A 23,980-nucleotide genomic window follows, 5' to 3' on the forward strand; every position below is an offset into this window, starting at 1 on the left:
AGTTCTTTAGTTATGTTTTCAAAAACTTAATCCATTATTATTTTTTAACCAACTGTTCCTGTAGCTTTTTTATCGCAAGAAAAGAAAATTCACCACGAATTTGCACCATTACTACCTGGCTATGTGCTACTGTTCTATCACTGTGCGCAGATAGGACAGCATTCACTTTGTGGAAATATTGACATTATGTTGAATTTATGGGAGGAAATAAGAGCAAGAACATTAAAGTAACATGAAAGTTGAGCCTGAGTAACAAGAACCTGTTGTGGCAGTGATGTAGATGTGTTTAAAAGCCTGTATTAGGTTTATAACTTGTATGTGAGCTTATGTTTGAGAAGCCACTTTAATACAATAAAGACTGTAAATGGGACATTGTGTCATTCCTGCTATTAGTGTAAAGATTTACAGATGATGGATCAGACTTGGCTGTGTGATGATGGTACAGTCATTCTATTTAAAGGAGGTCTGGACTAAAACAACATGAGCAATCACAAAGTAACACTAAAGTACTCTAACCAGTTCCTTTTCTCAGAAGGTAATGCTGGGATGTAACTAGTTACTTTTCTCAGAAGGTAATGCTGGGATGTAACTAGTTACTTTTCTCAGAAGGTAATGCTGGGATGTAACTAGTTACTTTTCTCAGAAGGTAATGCTTTATTGTAATTAGTTACTTTTAAAAGTAACGTTCTCCAACACTGGTCTCAAGATCTCATATTGAGGGAGGTTTGTGTGTAGACCCATTGTTAGTGAATAGTAGCACTACCAATTGAACTCTTTTTTTTTTTTTAACTTACTTTTTTATTTGACACATACAAACAAACATACATAAATTTAACAAACACCAAGGAGATGTATATTGTATAAAATTACACTTGCTTGAGATTCTTGAAACTGAAAGTCTTTTCTTTTTTTCCATGTTGAATATTCTTTGTATATATCAGTCCGTGTTCTTGTACTTGTACGTCATATTTCCATAGACCATTTCTCCACTCTATTCTGCCTTGATTGGCATGTTACCGATTACGTGAGCTTTGCCATTTGGAAAAACAATATTACAGATACTTATATTTTTAGAAAACAATAGTACCGAGTACGTGTACTTTACAAAATAAAACAACAACAGTACATATTACAAGTACTTATCCTGTGAGAAAACAACAGTACAAAGTACAAATACTTTACAAGTGTAAAAAACAACGCTCCAATGGGAGAGAAAATAAAATAAAATAAAATAAAATAAAATTGGAGGTGATTAGAGGTTTGGCATCGCTTTTTTTAATAATGTCCATTTTTTATCAAACATGACTGTTTTCAACTGTAGTCTCGCTGTAATTTTCTCCATGACAAATACATTTTTTACCCTGTCTCTCCATTGTGCTATGCTTGGGGACAGTGGTTTCAACCACGAAGCTGTTATGGTCTTTTTTGCTACCAGCAGCAGGACTCTTAGCAAATATTTAGATCTCTTGTCTGTCATAGTATCAGGAATTATACCCAAAATATACAATGATGGTTCCATAGGGAAATTAATACCCATAATCTGTTCAATTTCTTTCTGAATATTTTCCCAGAAGTCTTGTATTTTGGGGCAATCCCAAAATATATGGGTGTAATCCCCTACAGCTCCACACTCCCTCCAGCATTTATCAGATGTATTGCTATATTTTGATGTAATAAACGGAGTGTTAAAGTAGCGCATTTTCACTTTCCAGTCGAATTCCCTCCATGTTGGGCTGTTAGTTAATTTGTGTCCTTCTATAAATGTTTCCTCCCACTCTTCTTCTGATATTATGATGTTAGCTTCCAGCTCCCATTTTTCTTTTATATCAAAATTGTTATCATTCGATTCGTGTTGTAGAGCTTTATAAATTTTTGATATAACCCCTTTTTTTGATTTGTCTTCTGAAAATGACCATAACACTTCTTCTATTTTAGATGGTGTCTTGCAAATTTTCTCCCATTCCTGGTGTTTTTGTAGATAATCTCTTAGCTGCAAGAATTTGTAAAAATCATTAGCTGGTAAGTTAAATTCTTTTTGTAGTTGTGTGAATGATTTCAATGTTTGTCCCTGAAACATTTGATCAATATATATTAGCCCCTTGTTCGCCCATATGTTAAATCCTGAATCCATGGTAGATGGTATAAAGTCTGGGTTCTTTGCTATCTTAGTAGCCCTGCTTACTGAATTTGACAACTTCAGCTTCTGTCTTACTGCTGCCCATATTTTCCAATTGAACTCTTTTAAAGTGAAGCATCACCAGAAGCAGTAACATGTTAACACAGCTCTGATAGTGCTGGAGGGAAGAATCAGTAAACTGGGAGGCTTCCTTCAGTCATATGAAATGAACAGTGGAGTATTCCTGTGAATCTGTTGTTATGTTTGCAATTTGGATCCTGTGCAGAAATGGACTCCATCATCAGCAATTAGAACTAACATATACAAAGTAAATAACTTATGTTAATGCATGTTACGGCTGTTGTTGACAAAATGCAATCCATAATTGAGTAGGATGTTTGATTTAGTTAACCCTTACACACTGTTCATATTCTGTATTAAGTATTGCTTTATAATGTTAATAATTGTGTTCATGTTTTCTTTAGATTTGACATTATTATAGTGAAAATATATTCACAATCACACATATCATTTTTGTTTTCTTTCCATTTTTGGACATTCTACATCACAACAGGAAAAGTCATAGTATATAATGAAAATAAAATAAAATTGAATATTACGCTTCATGATAACATTTAACATCCTCCATGTGCAAAAAACATATAGGCCTGATTTTTAAAATGTGTCAATTGTTGCACATTCTAGGCCACTACAGGAAAAATCATGAAATTTCAGGCTCCAGTTTTTAAATGCTTTCAAATGTCAAAATGGGTCAAATGTGAATACCTGAATACCATGTAAGGGTTAAGTAAATGATCTTAGTTTCCTCCAGCAAGCAATAACTTGTAACATGTAAGGCAGAAAGAATCTTCATTCACCTCATAAAAAAAAGGAAAAAGCAAAATTCACGGATGTGACATCATTAAGTTTTTGCTCATTCAAGGTCTGAATCCAGAGAGGAGAGAGTGGTCGAGGCATATATGACGTCTAACTCTGTCCCCCTCCCCCTCTCATCCTCTCTCCATCTCTCTCTATACCCAGGTTCTACAATTCACACACACACACACACACACACACACACACACACACACACACACACACACGGGGTGGGGGGGGGGGGGGGGGGGGGTAGAGATGGAGGGAGCTGTCAATCCTTTATTTGCTTACACATCCCTCAAAACTGCTGTGACTCTCTCTCTCTCTCTCTCTCTCTCTGTCTCTCACACACACACACACACACACACACACACACAAACACACACATATAGTCTCTAGTCTCAGCAGTGAGCAGAGGAAGGCAGGGTGAGGAACCTCCACCACTATCACAGAGCGGCTCCTCGCGTGTAGCCGAGCCGTCATGAGCCGGTCAGCGGGAGTCGGTACCGCCGGGGAGGAGGAGGAGGCTGGGTAGGAGTGAGAGAGAGAGAGATAGAGGAATAAGGAGAGAAGGAGAAAGAGAGAGAGAGAGAAAGGATTTCTTCTAATTAAATGTCTCTCGCTCTCCGTTTGCATCATGCTGTACTTCCAGCTGGTGATCATGGCCGGGACCGTCATGCTGGCCTACTACTTCGAGTATACTGACACCTTCAGCGTACACGTGCAGGGCTTCTTCTGCTACGACACCACCTACACTAAACCGTACCTGGGACCGGAGGACAGCAGTGCCGTACCGCCCGTCCTGCTGTACGCTGTGGTGGCCGGGCTGCCCACGCTGCTGGTGAGTGCACGCTTCGTTACTAAAGTTCTACTACTACTGCATGCTGTCACACCCTCAATCATTCAGTATCTACAACATGATCATGATCAAGTATGAAATGAGTGGAAAAAATTCCCCCCTCCTCCCCCCAATACTTTTAGTCCTTTTTATTGCATCCAAATACTAGAAGCTCAATACACTCAGATGTATGCTTCATGTATACTGTGATCACTGTGGTGCTGAAATATCAGTTGACTTAAAAAAAAAGAAAAAGAAAAAAAGACTGCTATCCATTTTTGATAACCGACTCATGATTGAGGTAATTTATCACCCAAAAACAGCCGACAGTGCTGCAGCTTCTCCAACGTGAGGCTCCGCTGCTCCTCTCAAATTTACAGGATCAGTGTGAATCATATCTTTGGGTTGGGATGTCGGATAAAATAAGATCTATGAAGACATCACCCTGGGCGCATAGACTAAACAATTATTTGTTTTAATAGGAAATCAGGATGTGTACAGTAAATCTATCAGATGTGCTACAGACTTGATTTCTTCAAAGTGGAGCAATAGTAGATGGTTAATGGTCAATTTGATCAATTATAAGCTGTCATGTCAAAACAGTGCTCCCAATATTCTTTTTTTTGGATTTGTGTCCTCTTAACCCTCTTGACCCATTTTTTCTTTTTACATTTAAGAGCTGTAATAAACACCCTGTGCACATTTCTTCAAGGTGGACGTTCCCTAATGTCACCCACATTTTACAAAAATGGTAATAAAATGCCTGTTTTTACATTTTTGTGTGGCTGATACACATTTTTATATATAAATGTACAAATTTGACCTGTGTCAGCATTCATTCATTTGACATGTCGACATATTCATGACATTCTATAAAATGTTCTTCTGGACCATAAAATACTGATTGTGAATGTTTCATAAGATTAACCAAACATTTACCAATGACTGATTTATGAATGTGAAAATATAACTTTCAGATCATTGTAATAAATAATATTATTTTTATTTTTATTATCTGAAAAATAAACAGAATGTGGTGTAGCAGAATATGATTTGGATTCTTTGCTATGCTATAAATGAACTCAGGACCTGTCATATTTATTTTGCGACCCCTCTGCAGGATTTCGACCCCCATATCGGGAATCACTTGGTAATTCTGATTCTTTAAGAAATAGCCTCTGTGCAGATCACTGCTGATCTTTGTATGATCAGAGATATATTTTTGATTTAACTGAACATGACTAGAATATATATTTAAACTGTCACATACTGACTTGTCAGCTCAGTCCTGATCAAATGTAAAACCTGTACTGACTTGATTTCTTTAACATGGAGCGATGAGAAATGACTAATGATCAATCCGATGGATTATTAGCTGTCTATTCACAGGTGATATTGGTTGTGATGTGACTCTTTATAAAGCCAAAAATGACAAGATCAGATATAAAATGGCTTATAGATTCTGATTTCAGTCCACAGCATCAAATATGAAACCTGCTTGTTTATCTGTATTGATTTGATTTCTTCAAACTAGAGTAGTGCAATCTGATGAATTATTACTTCTTCAGAGGGAATATTGACCCTGAGTATTTGTGACATGATTCAGCTTCTATGTCTTTTGCTGTTGACTTTGACCTGAGCCATTGGTCCATGATACAATGTCAAAAATGACTAAATCAGATATAAAAATGGATCATAGAGACTGAGTGGTTTTGGCATTGGTCAGTAAACAAGATCAAATGTGAAACCCTACTGTTAGGGGAGGTCACCATTATCCAGATCCACAATATGTTTTGACTTTTGAATTTTAAGGTCATAATGTGATTTGATTTTTGATTTACAACATTCATTTTACGACTATGCTATTGTTAAGACTAGGGCTGGGCAATAAATTGATATTTTATCAATATCGTGATCGTGATCGAAATCGTATTAGATTTTGAATATCATAATATGGTGATATGGAATAAGTGTCCTGCTTATAAAGGCTGCATTACAGTAAAACATTTCATTTTCTGAGCTTAACAGACTGTTCTATTATCTGCCTTTATCTACTTAGTCATTATATCCACATTACTGATAATTATTTAGCAAAAATCTCATTGTGGAAATATTTTGTGAAAGCACTGATAGTTGTTCCTTCAATATTGTCAAAATATCAATATCGAGGTATTGGGTCAAAAATATTGTGATATTTAATTCTGTCCATATCACCCAGCCCTAGACTATCCAGACTAACAGATCATTGTTTTCATGCCCCGGCAACTATAATTTACCTTTTCAAATTCTTCTTTAAAAAGACAGACTACATGGTATCAAGTGTAATAAGCACCATATTTTTTTTAAATTAACCAAACCAAGGCCATATGGTCACATTTTAAAAATGTATTTAAAATATAATTAAAATGACTTAACTCATGTACTGACATGATTTCTCAATAGTTGAGAATGAAAATGAATCATTTTCAAATTAACAATCATTGGTCATCTTTTCCCACCATCAGAGGCAATATTGGTCCCAAGTGATCCCCAATATGTTTTTTCTATAAAAGTTGTTAAGAGTCGTTGTTAATTGTTGTTTTTTTGGCCACTTGGGGGCAGCACAGTAACATTAACAAAATATCACAGTATATATATAAATGAGCAGTTGCCTATTCATTTACATACTCAGCAGACACAGAGCAACAATAGCATGCATTTGGAGTTGTGTTTTTGTCCACCTGATGAATATCTACCAGCTAGTGTGCTAGCTTTGTCCATGAGCTGCCTTGTGCTGGGCAGGTAGTGTACATGTAGGTAAGTGTAAGTGCAGATGTGGGTTTATCACAGTTTTCTCACTGACAGCAGCTGCCTGCTGATTGCTTGAAATAAAGCTGAAACATCATATGAAAACAATGAGGGAAAAGAGGCAAAAAAGCTTCATAGAGCTGAGCAGAGCTGGGTTTGTCACTTGAAGCCAATTCACATTCCACATTAATCAGCCCATTGTTAACATGGACATTTAGATAGGTGCAGCTTTAATATACCGTTTACTTGTAGTCTCCAGGTGACCTTTGCTTGATATTTACTCAAAAATATGGCAACACTTGCGTCATCGCTCATTCCACCACATCTAATATGAAAAACATGTTTATCTATTGATTCTGTGTCTTCAAAGCAGAGCAGTACAGCATGACTATTTTGAATCAGTCCGATGAGTTATTTGTCTCCGAGCTGTAGTGAGAGGATCACATGTCCCCGCTGCTCCCTCATGTGATTATTTATCTTTAAAACACAGCCTAGCCTGCATAGATTTCTGATGATTTGTGCTTGATCTTGGCTTTCCATTTTAATCATAAATTAACTGGATCAAATTTGAACTGGACCACAGAGACCTCTAACATTACCATCAAATCTCCCCGGCTCCTGAATGAGTGATGCTTGTGTTTTGTTTCACTGTTCTTTCATTAGCTCTGCCAATTACAAGATGATTGTGCAATGGACTTAAAACATGCAGCCAATAGGGGTGCAGTGTACCTTGAATGTTAAGTGCAGTGATTATTGCTGCAGTGGCTGGTCTGTAGCTTTCAGCGCAGGCTTACACACAGTGACCCTGCTCTGGCTACACGTAGGACTGCCTGTACGCCTCTGTGTCTGTTTCAGCTGCTCCACTGCTTGGCTGTCTATAACCACACACACACACACACACACACACACACACACACACACACACAGCTGAGCTTACTATGAATAACTGAACACTGCCCAGCACATCACACTGACCACAGTCTCACAGCAGTAATATTACATTTAACCAAATGTAGCCACATGAGTTTGCTTGATCTCCTCCGCTGCCCCAGAGGTTGCTCTTTGATTTTCAGTCATGCTGTGTAGTGTAGACATGTGGAGTTTCAACGCAACACATGCTTAGATCTAACCCGGTGGGGTCGGCTGTGGCTCAGGAGGTAGAGCGGCCATCCTCCAATTGGGAAGATTGGCGGTTCGATTCCCGGCTCATCCAGTCCACATGTCGACGTGTCCCTGGGCAAGACACTTAACCCCAAAATCGCTCCCGTTGCTGCACCAACGGTGTTCATTCTCCATGGTAAGTCGCTTTTGATAGAAGCGTCTGCTAAATGACTAAATGTAAATGTAAATGTAAACCAAGCATATGACATGTCAGTCAGTCGGTCACTACTGTGGTCCAGACTAGGAATATCATTAACAGTTAATTTTGCTTTGGATGGACTGTCACCCATTAAGTAACTAACTGGTTAACTTTCATTTTTAAAGTTGTGATGTAGCTTTTTCCCCCGAACAGAATAGAATAGTCTTTGTTGTCATTGTACATGTGCAACAAAATTGAAAGCAATCCTTATTGGTGCCATAACTAAAAAAGTTTTTGTAAAAGAAAGTAAAACTATAAAAAAATAAATATTTAGTACTAAAACTAAAAGGAGGACGTGCAGCAGCAGTGTGCAGCAGTCGGTCATAGTGAGTTTTTATTGCTTGACTTTTCACATCAAAGTGTTTTTCAATGCTTCTACTCACAGTAGCTCTCAATGGCATAATGTACTCAAGCTTGAGGTACTGAAATAGGTCTTTGAATCTCTTGCCCTCTACTACACTGATTGGCAGCATATTGGTCATCAACTGGGTGATGGTGTGGCACTGGCATGCATCACACTTCTCTCCCTCAGCTAGCAGCAATATGATATTTGGCTGCAACTAGGAGCAATCCTTAGTCAAAAATAATTTTATATGGCAGTTAGCATTTATAAAACTACCTGTTTGTCTTTTTGAGCTCCTTATTATATGTGGCAGTGATATTTGGCAGCTTAAAATATATCCAGTGGGAAGTCTAGGCCTATAGCAGCATAAACTAGGAGCTGGTCCAAGTTAAGCCTGAGCCGGCAGTAACTATAAGCTTTATGAAAAAGGAGCCTTTTAAGCCTGCTCTTTAAGGGTGTCTTCACCCTAGACCCAAACTATAAGATGGTTCTACAGGATGGGAGCCTGATAACTGAATGCTCTCCCCATTCTGTGGGAGAGAGTGCCTTTAAGTCCCATATTAGGGAGCGAAAGTAAGCATATTTCAGGCTGTGCTGCAAATTTTGCCAATCCGTTCTTTTTTCAATCTGGCTCTCAGAAGTCCCCCAATGGTTTGGAAGTTCAGGACTAAATCCCTGGAATATGTCTTTAAAACAGAAAGCTGCTGTTATTATATATATTTTCTTCTTCTACATATATATTTGTTATAATGTCAGCAAATAGCATTAAAAGACCGTTTTAAAACCTCTCTCCATACTCTCTTACTTCCCCATTTTGTCTGTATGAAGATCGTTTAAAAACGGCTCTCTAATAGACTGTTTCATTTTTAAAAAAGACCATTTCTTCAAGTAGCTGGGTTTTGTAGTTTGTCTTTTTTTAGCAAATTTACTCAAACAGGAGAAAATTGTGAATTTGTTTGGATCTATTTTCATTGACTTTTTATTTTGGTATGAGGTATGGCACAGAGGTATTGTGTACTCACACAATAGCTCACTGTCGGTTGTGTCAACAATAAGAATATTATTGTACTTTTTTTCCCGCTCTAAAGCTACTTCAAAAAGTACTATGATAGAAAATGATGGCAGAAGAAACATTCCACCGTACATGAACTATTCCTATGTGTAATATATGTAAAAAACCTTTTCAGCAACACTTAAACTCATTAACATATCTGATATTTCAAATCAGCCCACACTGTCACATTGTCACATTACCAAAGATAAGACAACACTGACAATCATTAAAACAGTAGTTATGCTCACTGTGATGGATTTTCTGTTGGAACAAGTTTCACAAGTCTGCAAGTTAGTTTTGAGCTGCTCTGAAGTAAGGTGAAATCAATGCATGCCTGGAAAGAAGAAATGAGTGTAATCTATACAAGGTGTACTGTGGAAGGTGATGTAAGTCTTATGTGATCTTATAGGAAGATGTATGGAGAGAGGGTGAGTTCATGTAATGAATGTCAAAAGAAGAAGAAGAATCAAAAGTCAAAACTCTGTCAGTGCTGGATGGAAAGAATTTGTTAAAACTTTCCTTGATCATTTACCACAGACTGTGTAATCTGGTAACATTGTAAATACACAGCGTATTCTACTCTTTCTTAACAATAAGCTATAATATACATTTCACCCAAATGAGCCGTTCTCTGAGCTGGACATATACTACTGATTTGATGTTATTATGATAATAATAACTGTATCATTGATAATGAAAATGAAAGAAAGAAGTAGAAGAAAAGATCAGGTTCATCTTTTTATTCTTTTTTTCTCTCTCTTGGTGTTAATCTCTTGTGCTGTGCTGTCTTTCATCCTCTGGTGTTGAGTCATTATCTTTAAGGTCCAGGACATAATCTCAGTATGTCTCTCAGCAACTTCTCCAGTCCTTCTTCAAGACCCATGAAAACTCAATTCTTCTACCACGTGCCTCCTGTTGTAAACTTTATTTAAAAAAGTTTTGATTCAGTCTTTTAAAGCTTTACTGTCTGCAGTATTCTGATCTTCTAAGTCTCTGATTCTTTTTTTTTCTGCATTGACTTGTCTCTCTTCTTCCAAGTCTTTCATTGTGTTACTGAATTCTCTTTGTTCAAATGAATCTTTGTGGTCCACCACCTCAGATAGAAGTTGCTGTGCCCAGCCAGGTGTCTCCTCGTTTGTCATTGTCTGTTTTTTTTACTGCTTAGTGTCTTTCTTCATTTTAGATCTAGCTTCCCAAGCTAGAAGAAAGGCAAACGTTTGACATTTTCTAGCTAACTTTGATATTTAAACTTGTCATGTGTTTGTGGTTCAGGATGTTTTCCTACCTACGTATATAGTTTCTAGTAGTCATATATCATATATTAGTTACTTAAACGCTCCAGCAGAGCAGTAAACAGAAACAAGTTTTACACAAACATAAAGACTAAATGTCATATTAAGAAGACTTAACTTAATCTGCTGAGACTATAGAAGGATTTTTGTGCTCTTTCTGAGACTATTGATTTTGCCCCCTTTCCCCTTACACTGACATTGCTCTATGAAGGGATCTCTTTTCTGAACAGAAGAATTGATTGCAACAATCAATAACTCTTTCCATGTACATATGGACATATGAGTATTTTCCTTTAAAAGAATTGAAAAAACCAAAACCTTTCTTTAAAATGACATCATTTTAACTGTGAATCAACCAACCTTACTGTTAACTGGCCTGCTACTGGGGACTGTTTGCTACTGAAGTACTTTTGGCCATATGTCTTTCTTTGCACACAAGGACATATCCTTGAAAACTGTGAAAGCACTTGTTGCTCAGTTTTCACACCAGCACATCAGGGATTTTATGGAGTTTTTTTACTTTTGGCCACTTGGATAACTCAGTGTCTCTCTCAAGAGTAGAGGAGGAGTTTGATTAATCTACTTTATTCATGTAGACTCACAGTTCCACTTTCTTCAAATTGTTGGTCTGATGTAAAGACAGAAAGACTAGACAATAATATACTCACACATTTATGTATATAGGAAGCCAAGTTACTGTTCCAGTAGTAAGTGTTTCTACCATATCCATGATGACTGCTCATAAGGTCTGATTTACTAAAGGTCTGCGTGTGTAGAAACGTGTGCAAACTTGACATCACCCGCAAAAAATGTGCAAGTTGATCTACTAACACAGCGCATTGAGGTTTGTGTCTTTAAACTGTGCAAGATAGTACGCGCTGTCCATTTAGTAGTTTACCATAATGAATGTAATATGAGACGTTTTAACCCCAGTGTGAAAAATACAGGGAGGAGAAAATGTAAATATGTTATTTAACACACACATTGTGATTTACCAAACCTGAAGGTATTATTTCTGATGCTAACTGTGTCTATAAATAATACCTTTGAAGGACAGGTATTAACCTGCTGCTCACTGCACACAGATGACTTCTGTTACTGTAGAGAGGAGGAGACGGAGGCACAATGACAGAATACACACAGGACAGAGTGGAATATTTGTGGTTTTATTAACAGCATTGACTTCATCACTAATATTCTCCCATATGTTGGTTTTTCTCGTAATATTAGTTTTTGTTATAACTCAATATATTAGTTAACCTCTTCCACTAGAACCTGATCACATTTCATTTTGTTCTTGCAGCTTTCTGCTCGTCCAAACTCTCCATAAAGACACAAAACCCTCATTTAAATACTGCTGTCTCCACCCTGTTGCACCTGTTTTCATTTACACAGTTATTCTTAGTAGATCACACGCAAAACACACACAAATGACACGCGCAATCTATTGCACTGTGCACGCAATTTAGTACCCACTATTTGGGATCTTAGTAAATCAGGCCCTTTGTCTTCTAAAGTCATCTTCTTAGCTGTAATCTCTGTCTACAATCTTCAGCCATGTCCACTCTCATTACTGATTGGTGATTACTGTCTAACATGAACAAAGTGTCAGTCTGAATAATGACGTGAAAACTGATGCAGTGCAGTTTGATTATGAGGACTGACCTCAGACTGTCAAACTAGGGACGTTAATGTGGACCCATAACAATGTTGAGCTTTTTGGATATAATGTCCAAATGAAATCAAAGTGTTATCATTTTTGCAGTCAAGAGTAATGCAAATGTATTTCTTTTATATGTATATATATATATATATATATATACACATGGGGGATGCACCTAAATGAAAATTCTTGGCCGAAAACTGAAACACCGAAAGAAATTATTATGCCAATTATTAGTACCATTGCATTTAAGGCTATGACTGTGTACTAACCTCACTAAAATCAAGGCATTGCAATTCAAAGAATTAATCAATTACAAAAGTATGAACATATTTATTTAGCACTGACATTACAACAATGCACAATATAAAATTAAATTAAGTTAAAAATAAAATGTTAAACTTGACCCCACTCATGTGTACATTAAATAATAATGTGACTGACTGGCCTGCTGAAAGATTGTAAAATTAAATATGTTCTCGTATAAAAACACAAAGTGCATTTTAAAAAAAATTCTGTAGGACTACTACGAGGGTCATTCCAGGAAATCGGTACCTTTTCAACTTTCAGAATTTTAAATATAAAATCATTTTTATCACAATTTTAAAAGTATCTATGGAAAGAAGATTAAATCCACTTAATTATCCACTCCATGATACAATTTATCTGTCAACCTTGTTACGGACAAAATTGTTACTATATCAAATATTTGGAATTAGAATTGTTTAACAGTTTACACATGTATGGACAGTATTTCAGTCCCTTTTTTCACTGGGATTATTTAAGATTATGAATATATTTTTAAACATTCAATTTCATCATTCAGATGACCAAGAACATCACATTTTTAAAAAGAGACCTCATATAAATTAAGATATATATGCATTTTTATGAGAGAAGTATTGAATAAAAGGTAGTTTCCAAAACATTTTACAGTCTTATTTGGAATGGTTATACCTGGGTGGCCCTTCTAATTATCATTTTTATATTTTTATCAAATTAATGACAGTAACAGGACTGTCATATGAAGTAACAGGACTGTCATATGAAGTAACAGTACTGACATATGAAGTAACAGGACTGTCATATGAAGTAACAGTACTGACAAGAGTAACAGTACTGACATATGAAGTAACAGGACTGACAAGAGTAACAGTACTAACATATGAAGTAACAGTACTGACATATGAAGTAACAGTACTGACATATGAAGTAACAGGACTGACATATGAAGTAACAGTACTGACATATGAAGTAACAGTACTGACATATGAAGTAACAGTACTGACAAGAGTAACAGTACTGACATATGAAGTAACAGGACTGACAAGAGTAACAGTACTAACATATGAAGTAACAGTACTGACATATGAAGTAACAGTACTGACATATGAAGTAACAGGACTGACATATGAAGTAACAGTACTGTCATATGAAGTAACAGTACTGACATATGAAGTAACAGTACTGACATATGAAGTAACAGGACTGACATATGAAGTAACAGGACTGACATATGAAGTAACAGGACTGTCATATGAAGTAACAGTACTGACATATGAAGTAACAGTACTGACATATGAAGTAACAGTACTGACATATGAAGTAACAGGACTGACATATGAAGTAACAGGACTGTCATATGAAGTAACAGTACTGACATATGAAGTAACAGTACTGACATATGAAGTAACAGGACTGACAAGAGTAACAGGACTGACATATGAAGTAACAGTACTGTCATATGAAGTAACAGTACTGACATATGAAGTAACAGTACTGTCATATGAAGTAACAGTACTGACATATGAAGTAACAGTACTGTCATATGAAGTAACAGTACTGTCATATGAAGTAACAGTACTGACATATGAAGTAACAGGACTGACATATGAAGTAACAGTACTGACATATGAAGTAACAGTACTGACATATGAAGTAACAGGACTGACATGTGAAGTAACAGTACTGACATATGAAGTAACAGTACTGACATATGAAGTAACAGGACTGACATATGAAGTAACAGTACTGACATATGAAGTAACAGTACTGACATATGAAGTAACAGGACTGACATGTGAAGTAACAGTACTGACATATGAAGTAACAGTACTGACATATGAAGTAACAGTACTGACATATGAAGTAACAGTACTGACATATGAAGTAACAGTACTGACATATGAAGTAACAGTACTGACATATGAAGTAACAGTACTGACATATGAAGTAACAGTACTGACATATGAAGTAACAGGACTGACATATGAAGTAACAGTACTGTCATATGAAGTAACAGGACTGACATATGAAGTAACAGTACTGACATATGAAGTAACAGTACTGACATATGAAGTAACAGTACTGTCATATGAAGTAACAGTACTGACATATGAAGTAACAGTACTGACATATGAAGTAACAGTACTGACATATGAAGTAACAGTACTGTCATATGAAGTAACAGTACTGACATATGAAGTAACAGTACTGACATGTGAAGTAACAGTACTGACATATGAAGTAACAGTACTGACATATGAAGTAACAGGACTGACATATGAAGTAACAGGACTGACGAGACACATTCTTCAGCACACTGTACATATTTGTATCTTTTAAAAACATTACTGCATTTATTATTGTTGTTGTTATTATTATACCTTATAAATAACTGTATCTTTGCAGTAGCATGGAATTTGCATAGTTATATTAGTGAAGCATATTGAATTCTAAGAAATGTAATGTTTTGAGGGGTTTGTAGTCGGGATCATGAATTCCAGATAAAGTTCTTTTAGCTGGTATTTGGTTTCCTTTTCTTTAACATTACAAGATAGGGGTGAGGTTCTGTAGTGAAGCATTTACACAAATACATCTTTAACAAGAGATTTAGAAGAATGTTACTTTAATTGAAACTGATCCTCACTACACTGGTCAGAGAAATCAACTGGCAACATTAAAACCAGGCCATAAAGACCTATCACACATCACAAGTCTCTTTGTAGTAGGTATCAAAATTCACATTGAGTTCCATCAAATTGAATTCCATCAAAGTTAAGAAGGTAAATAATAACATGGTGAACTTGCAACATCACAAGAGCGTTAACACTCATCACACGTCACATGCCTCATTGAAGATGAGTGAAACACTGAGAACAGCAATACAAATCATCACATATGAAAGTGTATCATCTTCACATTAAAGCTGAAAACATACTTTACCCTAAGGCAAGGATAAAAGTAAATGCATAAACATCTGAGAAATGATGGCATGTGTATAACCTTTGTGTAACAGTTTAGAGACTAACTAACTAACTGTACTAACATAATATTAGAAAGTAATACTTTCCTATCACTGAGGGAGGTAGCACCATAGGAAATGAGATTTAAAACTTAGAATGTAACCATACTATAATTAATGTTAACAAGAAACGGAGATAAAGTGTTGAAAACAGAACAGGAGAACTACTGCACCAATAAATCTATGAATGTGAGAAATCTCTCATTGTACTTTGTAAGATCCAACCATATATCGCTTTGGATCGCCACATGGCGACCAGTGATTGGTAGTGGGGCTGGGATGAAGCGAAGCACATCGTCATAGAGGTACCAGATTACATCATCATGAATAGGCCAATAGAATTAATTTGGACCTCCACTGTGCATACATTTGACCTGGATGTTAGTGTCATCTGTTGCAATACCTGGGTAAATGTCACCATCATACCTGACCATACACCACTTTCCAATGATGTCTGTACTAGTCCAATCAACTGCACTCAGAGTTTAGTCATGCATACTAATAGCATCTGTAAAAGTGTATTGAAGTATACATATAAACAATTTAATCAAAACAACAATATTACATTATCTTTATAATAAGACAGCAACCTCAATAGTATCACCTTAATTCATTAAATGTTAGATGCATATACTAACAAATGTTACTAAGACTGTAATAAATGCTCATATGTCACCCACATTTCATAATATGGGCATCAGCTCAATGATACACACAAGATAACTTTTAAAAATGTTAGCAATTTATCTAAATAAACTTTTTAAACTGTGTGAAAATTGTACATTATATAAATTGCAACCAGATCTTAATGGTGTTAGTAACAATCGGATTAGCAGACATGTATGGGACACTGCTGGGAGCTGACAACAGATTATAGAGTGTAACGAAGCAGAGGGTGACAACTCAATATGTACCCAGGGGGGGGGGGGGCAAGATTCTGACAGTTTACAGTTAGCCCAATACAGAAGCTTGTTAATGTTAGAAGCAAAAAAATAATAATGACGGAACAAATGTGTTTCTTAAATGTATAATAGTTTTTAATTATTAAAAATAACATGTGTTTTGGTTGGGGATAATTGCCAGGGATGGTCTGGAAAATACGTGGCTCACTATTTAATGCAAGGTCACACAATATACACTCATCGAGCACTGTGTCAGGAACACCTGAGTAATCTAATGCAATCCAATACAACAGCTCTGCCATGAATTCTAGTTTTATGAAGCTTATTGGGGAGACTGTGGCTCAGGAGATAGAGAGGGTCATCCACCAATCGGAAGATCGGTAGTCAGATTCCCGGCTCCTCCAGTCCGCATGTAGATGTGTCATCGGGCAAGATACTTAAGCCTGAACTGCTCCCGATGGCTGTGCCAATGGAGTATAAATGAGTGTAACATGTAGTGTAAATGTGGTTTGAGTGGTCAAAAAGACTAGAAAAGTGCTATATATAAGTACAGTTCATTTATCAATTATACATTTTTGGCATTCCTGATGAAGTGATGAGTGTCACATGTATATGTTATAACTTGAAATACTGTTTTTTTTAATGAAGGAGACGTTAGGTTAGTAGGGCACATGTGTGAGGTGACCTACAATTGAATTATTGCTGAAACACTGTCGGTCTAATAGCTTCACCATATCGATTTCTTTATTATTTTATTTCTAGCGTTATTATTTGAACTAACTGATTCGTTTGGTGGCTCTTTCAACAAGAAGGACAAGACGTGTTCATATAGTTAGATAAGGAGGATGAAGTAGGAAAACTAATGTGGATTGCTGTTCAGAGTCTGTGGCTCTTGTGTTGTGTAGCAGGCTGCTATCAAGCTCAGTGTGACATTCTGCTCTGCTGATGATAGAATGCCATGTTATGCAAGAATACATTGGCTGTATGGAAATAAGTTCTCCAGCCACATAAATGGATGACTACTGGTGCTCAAATTAATGCAAAAATAGAAGATAACCAAATAAATATAGATTTATATTTATAGATAAATATACATTTCTCTCTTTTGATTTCAGATTTTTTTTTCTCTAAGGAGAACAGATGACAATTCATTTACAGAGCAGATATGTGTGCTTTAGTAGGCAAAAAGCACTCTTTTTAGTTGGACTTTAAGGGCTGCTAGAAAGCATTTATACCATTTTGTAATTGCTTTGGCTCAGTTTTCATCAAAGAGTTTCAGTGTGCAAAAAAGAGAGCCAAGAGTATCAGATTTTAATCACACTCTCAGGTCGCGCCTCATATTAGCATGTGTCAGTGCTGATGACTAAGCATACAGATCACTGACCAGTTACCAGACATTTCTTTTTTTTTTTTAAAGCAGCATTATGTGAGCGACATCACAACATGATTACTAATTTAAAAAAGTATGATGTTGGGATGTATTGAGTGATTGTTACAGTAGTCTAAACTGGTTTAATGTTAAATGTTTTTTCAGCATTACAGCATGAATGTAGTTATTTGATTTTGGGTTGAAACCGAAAGAATCTTTGTGGTCGAAACAAAACAGAAACAGTAAAAGCAGAAGCAGTGAAGTACAGTCACAGTCAGCTGGACTCTAGACAGTATTATCTGCAAACCATGTAAAAATGATGTAAGCATAGGAAAATCCCCTGTATTACACTAACCCAGCTTTGTAAGATTGAATGTAACTCCTCCCCCTCATGTATTGACCCTTCACCTGCAGCATTTTTTAAGCAGGTGTTCAGCAGTGTTTCAGGTTATGTCGTAAATATTATAAATTCATCACTTCAAACAGGCACCTTCCCAGATGCCTTCAAAACAGCTGTTGTTAAACCCTTACTAAAGAAACCCAACATAGATGGTAATACACTGACCGGTGCTGATATCCAATTCCATTCCATTCATTAGTCAGATACTTGAAAATATAGTTTCAATGAAAATAAACTCTTTCTTTCCTTAAGAAAACAATATCCTGGAGGAATGTGAGTCAGCCTTTAGAACAAACCACAGCACTCAAACTGCTCTTACTAAAAAAAATCAGTGATCTCAGACTAAACTGATGAGTGGGTTGGTCTTTTTTTTAAACCCTAAGGGTGTTTTTTTTTCCTTCCGTGGCAGTTTAGGGTTGTGCCTGACACAAATAAGACCCACAGTGAGGTTAAACCAGTGGGGAGATGATCTGGGGTAAGCTGAAAGAGGCTTATTTAACTTAATCAAGACCAGTGATGAGTCTGTGTCCATTGGGAAAAAAGGAGGTTCTGTTTGCTTGTGGCTTCAGAGAGCCAGGCACCAGTTTATAGATTGTGTACACGTTATCTTACATTACCTACACCCAAGTATGCATTCTATGTATTATAATATCACTTTACTGTATTCTATGTTTATTATTATTATTATTATTATTATTAGTTATATCTGCTCACATAAGCATGTTGTTAGTTACTTTAAGGGTTAGGGTTTCAACAGTAGACACATTGAAATGTATCATATATATTGTGTCACTCAACCATCTGGAGAAGTTTGTGAATTTTAGAAAAATGGGCCTCAAGTTAACTAAATCAGTGGTAACTAGAAAGGGTGTTTTGAAGAGGAGGAAGAAATTGGCTGTCTTGAAATAGTCAGGTATGCTGCCAGAGGAGAGACATCGATTGACAATAGACAGAAGTCATGGGGCAAGGACTGGCAGGACCTCTTTAAGAAATGTAGTTGGAATTATATCAGCATGGTAGGATGATGGATGGATGAGAAACTATATCCAAGAGATTGTGCATAGAGATAGAGCTCAGAAAGCAGAAAAAAGGCAGTTCACTTATCAGAGATGAATTCCAAGCTTGAAATTTTTATCTGAGACCATTCATCTTGTCAATAAAGAAATCTGAAAACTTCTCACAGTCTTTTCCATCCATCTTTAGAATTGTATTGGATTGCAGTGAAGCCTGGCACTGTAGAGGAGAAACTGAAGAGCTGAATCTAAGGACTGTCTCAGAGGAAAAATATTTTCCAATTTGTCTGTGACCTTGTGTTGTCATGGAGATAGTTCTCAGTCTCTGAGAAGCAAAGGTGGAAGTGGCATGATGTTAGTGCTGCAAAAACCTCTCAGGGAAGGTGGTTGGGTATAGAAGGCATCTAACCTGACTTCCATCCCATCTCTTACCAACTCACCTCACCACCTCACTGCTCAATTTAACCCAACCTTAACCATAAAGGTGTCCGAACAGAAGAAACACATCCATCATTTTAAAAGGCAATGATAAACAACCTATTTTGTGGTTTAGGATTGAGGACTTGTTGGTGTTGGCAGTGAACAGTTTGCAGATACACTGCACACAAATATCTCCTTGTTATGTTAGTAAAAAAAAAAAATAGAGCGACAACTGCTGCTCATTCATTTCTTGCTGGTGAATCTAAACAACATAAGAAACATGAGAAACTTCTCATTACTGCATCGTTCATACCATCAGCTATCAGACTGTACAACACCACAGCTCCCAGTACCTCCCACTGTCCTTACTGTTTAACCCCAGGAACATAGTATGAGGAATTTATGTATATTGTAGATTTATATAATTTCAATTTATTTTAGAGATTGTTTATTGTATATTTTATTTTATTTTACTTTATTATTATTATGTTATACTGTGTGTCAATTTTGAATTTCCCCCTAGGAGGATCAATAAAGTGTACCTTACTTTACCGTACCTTAAATTCCCCATCATCCAGGACTATGCTAAGTAACTAACCTATGTAGAGACAAACCAACACATCCACACATTCCTAATTAGTCACATGACACAGCATATGACTGGTGGAGAAGACAACAGACTGTCCATAAAGCTTTTCAGCTCCGCTCTGTGAAGACAAAAAAATAAATAAATAAATAAAAGCAAACATTGAACTGTTACAGCAGTTACACAGTTCTCAGTAAACTGTTTTCTTTTGCAGAATAAAAGTGCCATAAAGACGGATGTGCGTCTCCACAGAAGAGTTTGGCAGAAAGCCTCAGCCTGAAGCATGCACACACTGAGAGGAAAATTCATCAGAAAACACTGTAATGTGTGTGTGTGTGGTTTAAAAACACAGCTAATAACAGCCACACTGCATTCCAGTGTATTTGTTGTTTTATTTCAGTGAAATATGTTTCCTTTTCCTACTTAGCCCCACAGATAACAATACATTTGTCTCTGTTCAAATGTTAAATGAGTATCCAGAAAGCTGAGTAAAAAAATAGGGGCAATTAGTGTTTCCATTAACTGTGATTAATTGAAGAGGATGCAAAATACGAGCATGATAATCAGACTCAATTTCCACAGTGGTTCCATTAATTCACCTCCTCTGACATCATGTTCTTGTTATCCACTTTCTGTTTGAAGGAAATCAGTAGCAAGTGATATATATTCATCCCACAGCATCATTGACTGAAATGATGCTGTGGCTATTTTTGTTTCACTATGTATCTTAATTACTATAAAGTCGTAACTGATCTTTTTTTTTCTCCATCAGAAACAGCCATCAATACGTAAAACATCTGACCTACAGAATTTGAATTGCTTAACAATTCAGAGATGTGGGTTGAGAGGTCTGGAACAAGGACAGCAACATACTGTATCATTAAAATAACTGTAACTCTGCAACATGATGACATTTATTTATTGCTTCGCACCTCTGTCATTCATGGTACCTTTGATGGATCTCTTTTTTGATGGGTGGGTTACAGCATATGTCATCTTTCCAGCTCTGAGGTCAAAAAGGATGGATTGCAGGTATCGTTTGACGGGAGACGTTTCGATACTACTTGGTATCAATTTATTCTGGTCGATACCTTAAAGGTATCGAGTACTGATACCCAGCCCTAGTGGTATCTGAGAGCATTTGTCATAATACCCACCAGTAAGTTAGGCCTAACACAGTGACAGCGGCCTTTGAACATGGACATATCCTCTATTTTACACTATGAGGTAGGAAATGTAATTGAATTATTTAATGAAATGTACATGAGCCTTGTGTTTATATTGTTGTAGGAAGAGTCATACAATAGATTGATGTGATCTATAAGAGGGAAAGGGATATTTTTTGGTGGAGGGTCAGATTTGGACCAGGGTCTGCTACTTGACTCCGAAGAGGTAGGACAAGAGATGGCTGGAAATGAATGTATTTATGTCAAAAACATTGGCTGATTTATTTTTTCAGAATATGTATTTCTCAAATATCAATATCTGTGTTGGCCTCAAACACTGATAAGAAGTACAGGCTGGAGTGTTTTTAGCTCCATTCTGTTGGAGTGGAGGCATGTTAGCGTGGGTGGAAGCCATCCACCAACACTGTCTACACTGCCAGAGATTAAATAAGAGGAAGTAGTTCTAACCTTTACCGACTGAAAAGTTTGAATCCATCTGCCTAAACCCTTACATTCTGTTCAGGGTCAAATCTGACCTATTTTTACAAAAAACACCATGTACACATTTTCTTTTAGGTGCACTTTTCCTAATGTGACTGAATATATGAAAAAAATGCATAATATTTTTGTATAAATGTCCAAATTTGACCTGTGTTTATTTAGAAAATTCAAAAATCAACAAACATGTTGTTGTATTCTTCATATTGTATAAAACGGGACCATAATATAGTGATTGTAAATGTCTTTTTTTCCATAGATAGACACTCTGTTTGCTCTCTGACAGCTTCATTAAGGATTAATCAAACATGTATTAATGACTGATGGTGAATTTATAAATGTGAATTGGTGTAGACATTAATTATGAATCAGAATATAAACAGTATGTAAGAGAGGGATCATTCTGGTTTAGTACTAATAGTTTGTCTAGTGGTAAGGACTAATAGAGCTGAGGGTGGTTTCTAAACAGTCATCTTCTCTTTTATGTAAAACTTCAGGCAGAAATCTATGTGAAAAATGTATTATATTATTTCTATTTAGAATTCTTCATGCACAGATTAAAACTATGTTATATATACTAATCCATCAGTACTAAACCTCAACTTTTTGTGAGTGTTGCAACCTGAGACAAGCAGACAGGAGACATCTTTAGTAGCAGAGGCAGAGGCTTCTCCACCCACAGATACATCAATAGATGTGAATTCAGTGCAGCTGCTAGCCAGGTTATGCTGTGACTAAGTGGTGAGGGTCATTGAGGACCATGAAGGAAATCAGCAGCTGTAGTAAACATAGACGAGACAGGAAACTGCAAATAAATACAAGTAAATACAAGAACCAAAGTAAAGACCAGAGTAAAGATAAGACTAACCCTAACCCTAACCCATCCTCATAAAAAGAACGACAGTACTCTGTGTCGGTTTAATTAGTCCCAAAGCCTGTGCACATAAACAACAGGCACGTGCACGTGATACAAGTGCACATAACAGTAACTGTGAGCACAGAAGCATTGTGGTGAGGGAGCATATCTACTCCAGGTGGGGGTGGAATAGACAGTCTGCTCCTTTGATTGGTCACTTAGAATACAGACCATGACTTTTGATTAGGGGTGTCACGATTCTCCAAATCCTCGATTCAATTTTATTTCGATTTTAAGGTCACGATTCGATTTGATTCTCAATCCTTTTTTTTTGGGTCCTTTTAGCACAGATGCCATTTTTAGAGTAATCATGAGTGATATAATCTCCATCAGTTGTTTGCAATGTACCACACTAAGGCCCTACTGTCAAAATTAAATCATTTATTAGCAGTATAATGTAACAATAACTTGTTTCAGCAGTCAATTAGAAACTTACTGTAAACAAAATTATCATCTAGTGACCCTTTAGTAACTGCAGTGTTCACTCTTCATATTAGATGATATTCAAGTTCACAATAAAACAAAAACTAAATTAAAACAGCCTAATGATGTAGCCATCTCTGAATAATTAAGTGTGTTAACTGTACTAACAGTGTCCTAACTGTATCCTAACAGTAGCATCTCTGGTGCTACAAATACCCCTATAGTGCTAGTTATTGCTTTAGTGCAGACATCCCAACTCTCCCGGAGTGTCCCGCATATTGATAGTGGTTCCCTGACGCCCGCAAATTATATACAATCTCCCGGAATCTGCAGCGAGCGAGAAAGAGCGCACGCTAGAGAGTGTCTGCGCACGTGTTTGTGTGACTATCAATGCAGCGCGTGTGAGAGTGCAGCGTCCTTATAGCTCTGTGTTGCTGCTTATTAGACCAATCACACACCCCCCCCCCCACCCCCCACCCTGACCGGACCGACAACCAGTTCGAGTTTGGTTGATGTGCGTCCTCTATCAGCGGTTGCCATGGTGTGTTTTTACCGGCTGGTTCAGGTTAGAGGAGGTAATGTTGACTCGCCGCATTTCAACACGTGTTTTTCTCCCCTCTTGACTCGCCTGCAGGACGTGACTTTGGGGGCGTG

General features: G+C 36.7%; 1 protein-coding gene across 1 annotated transcript in view; it reads left to right on the forward strand.

Moving 5' to 3' along the window:
- The first annotated feature begins 3,629 nt into the window (after positions 1-3,629).
- Positions 3,630-23,980, forward strand: part of plppr5b (phospholipid phosphatase related 5b) — a 121,677-nt gene continuing 101,326 nt past the window's right edge. Inside the window, exon 1 of the mRNA XM_062441689.1 lies at positions 3,630-3,833. Within this exon, the coding sequence (XP_062297673.1) occupies positions 3,630-3,833 (204 nt within the window). The remainder of the gene's footprint in view (positions 3,834-23,980) is intronic.

The sequence above is a fragment of the Scomber scombrus genome, chromosome 20 (assembly GCF_963691925.1).
Source record: "Scomber scombrus chromosome 20, fScoSco1.1, whole genome shotgun sequence".
Taxonomy (NCBI): domain Eukaryota; kingdom Metazoa; phylum Chordata; class Actinopteri; order Scombriformes; family Scombridae; genus Scomber; species Scomber scombrus.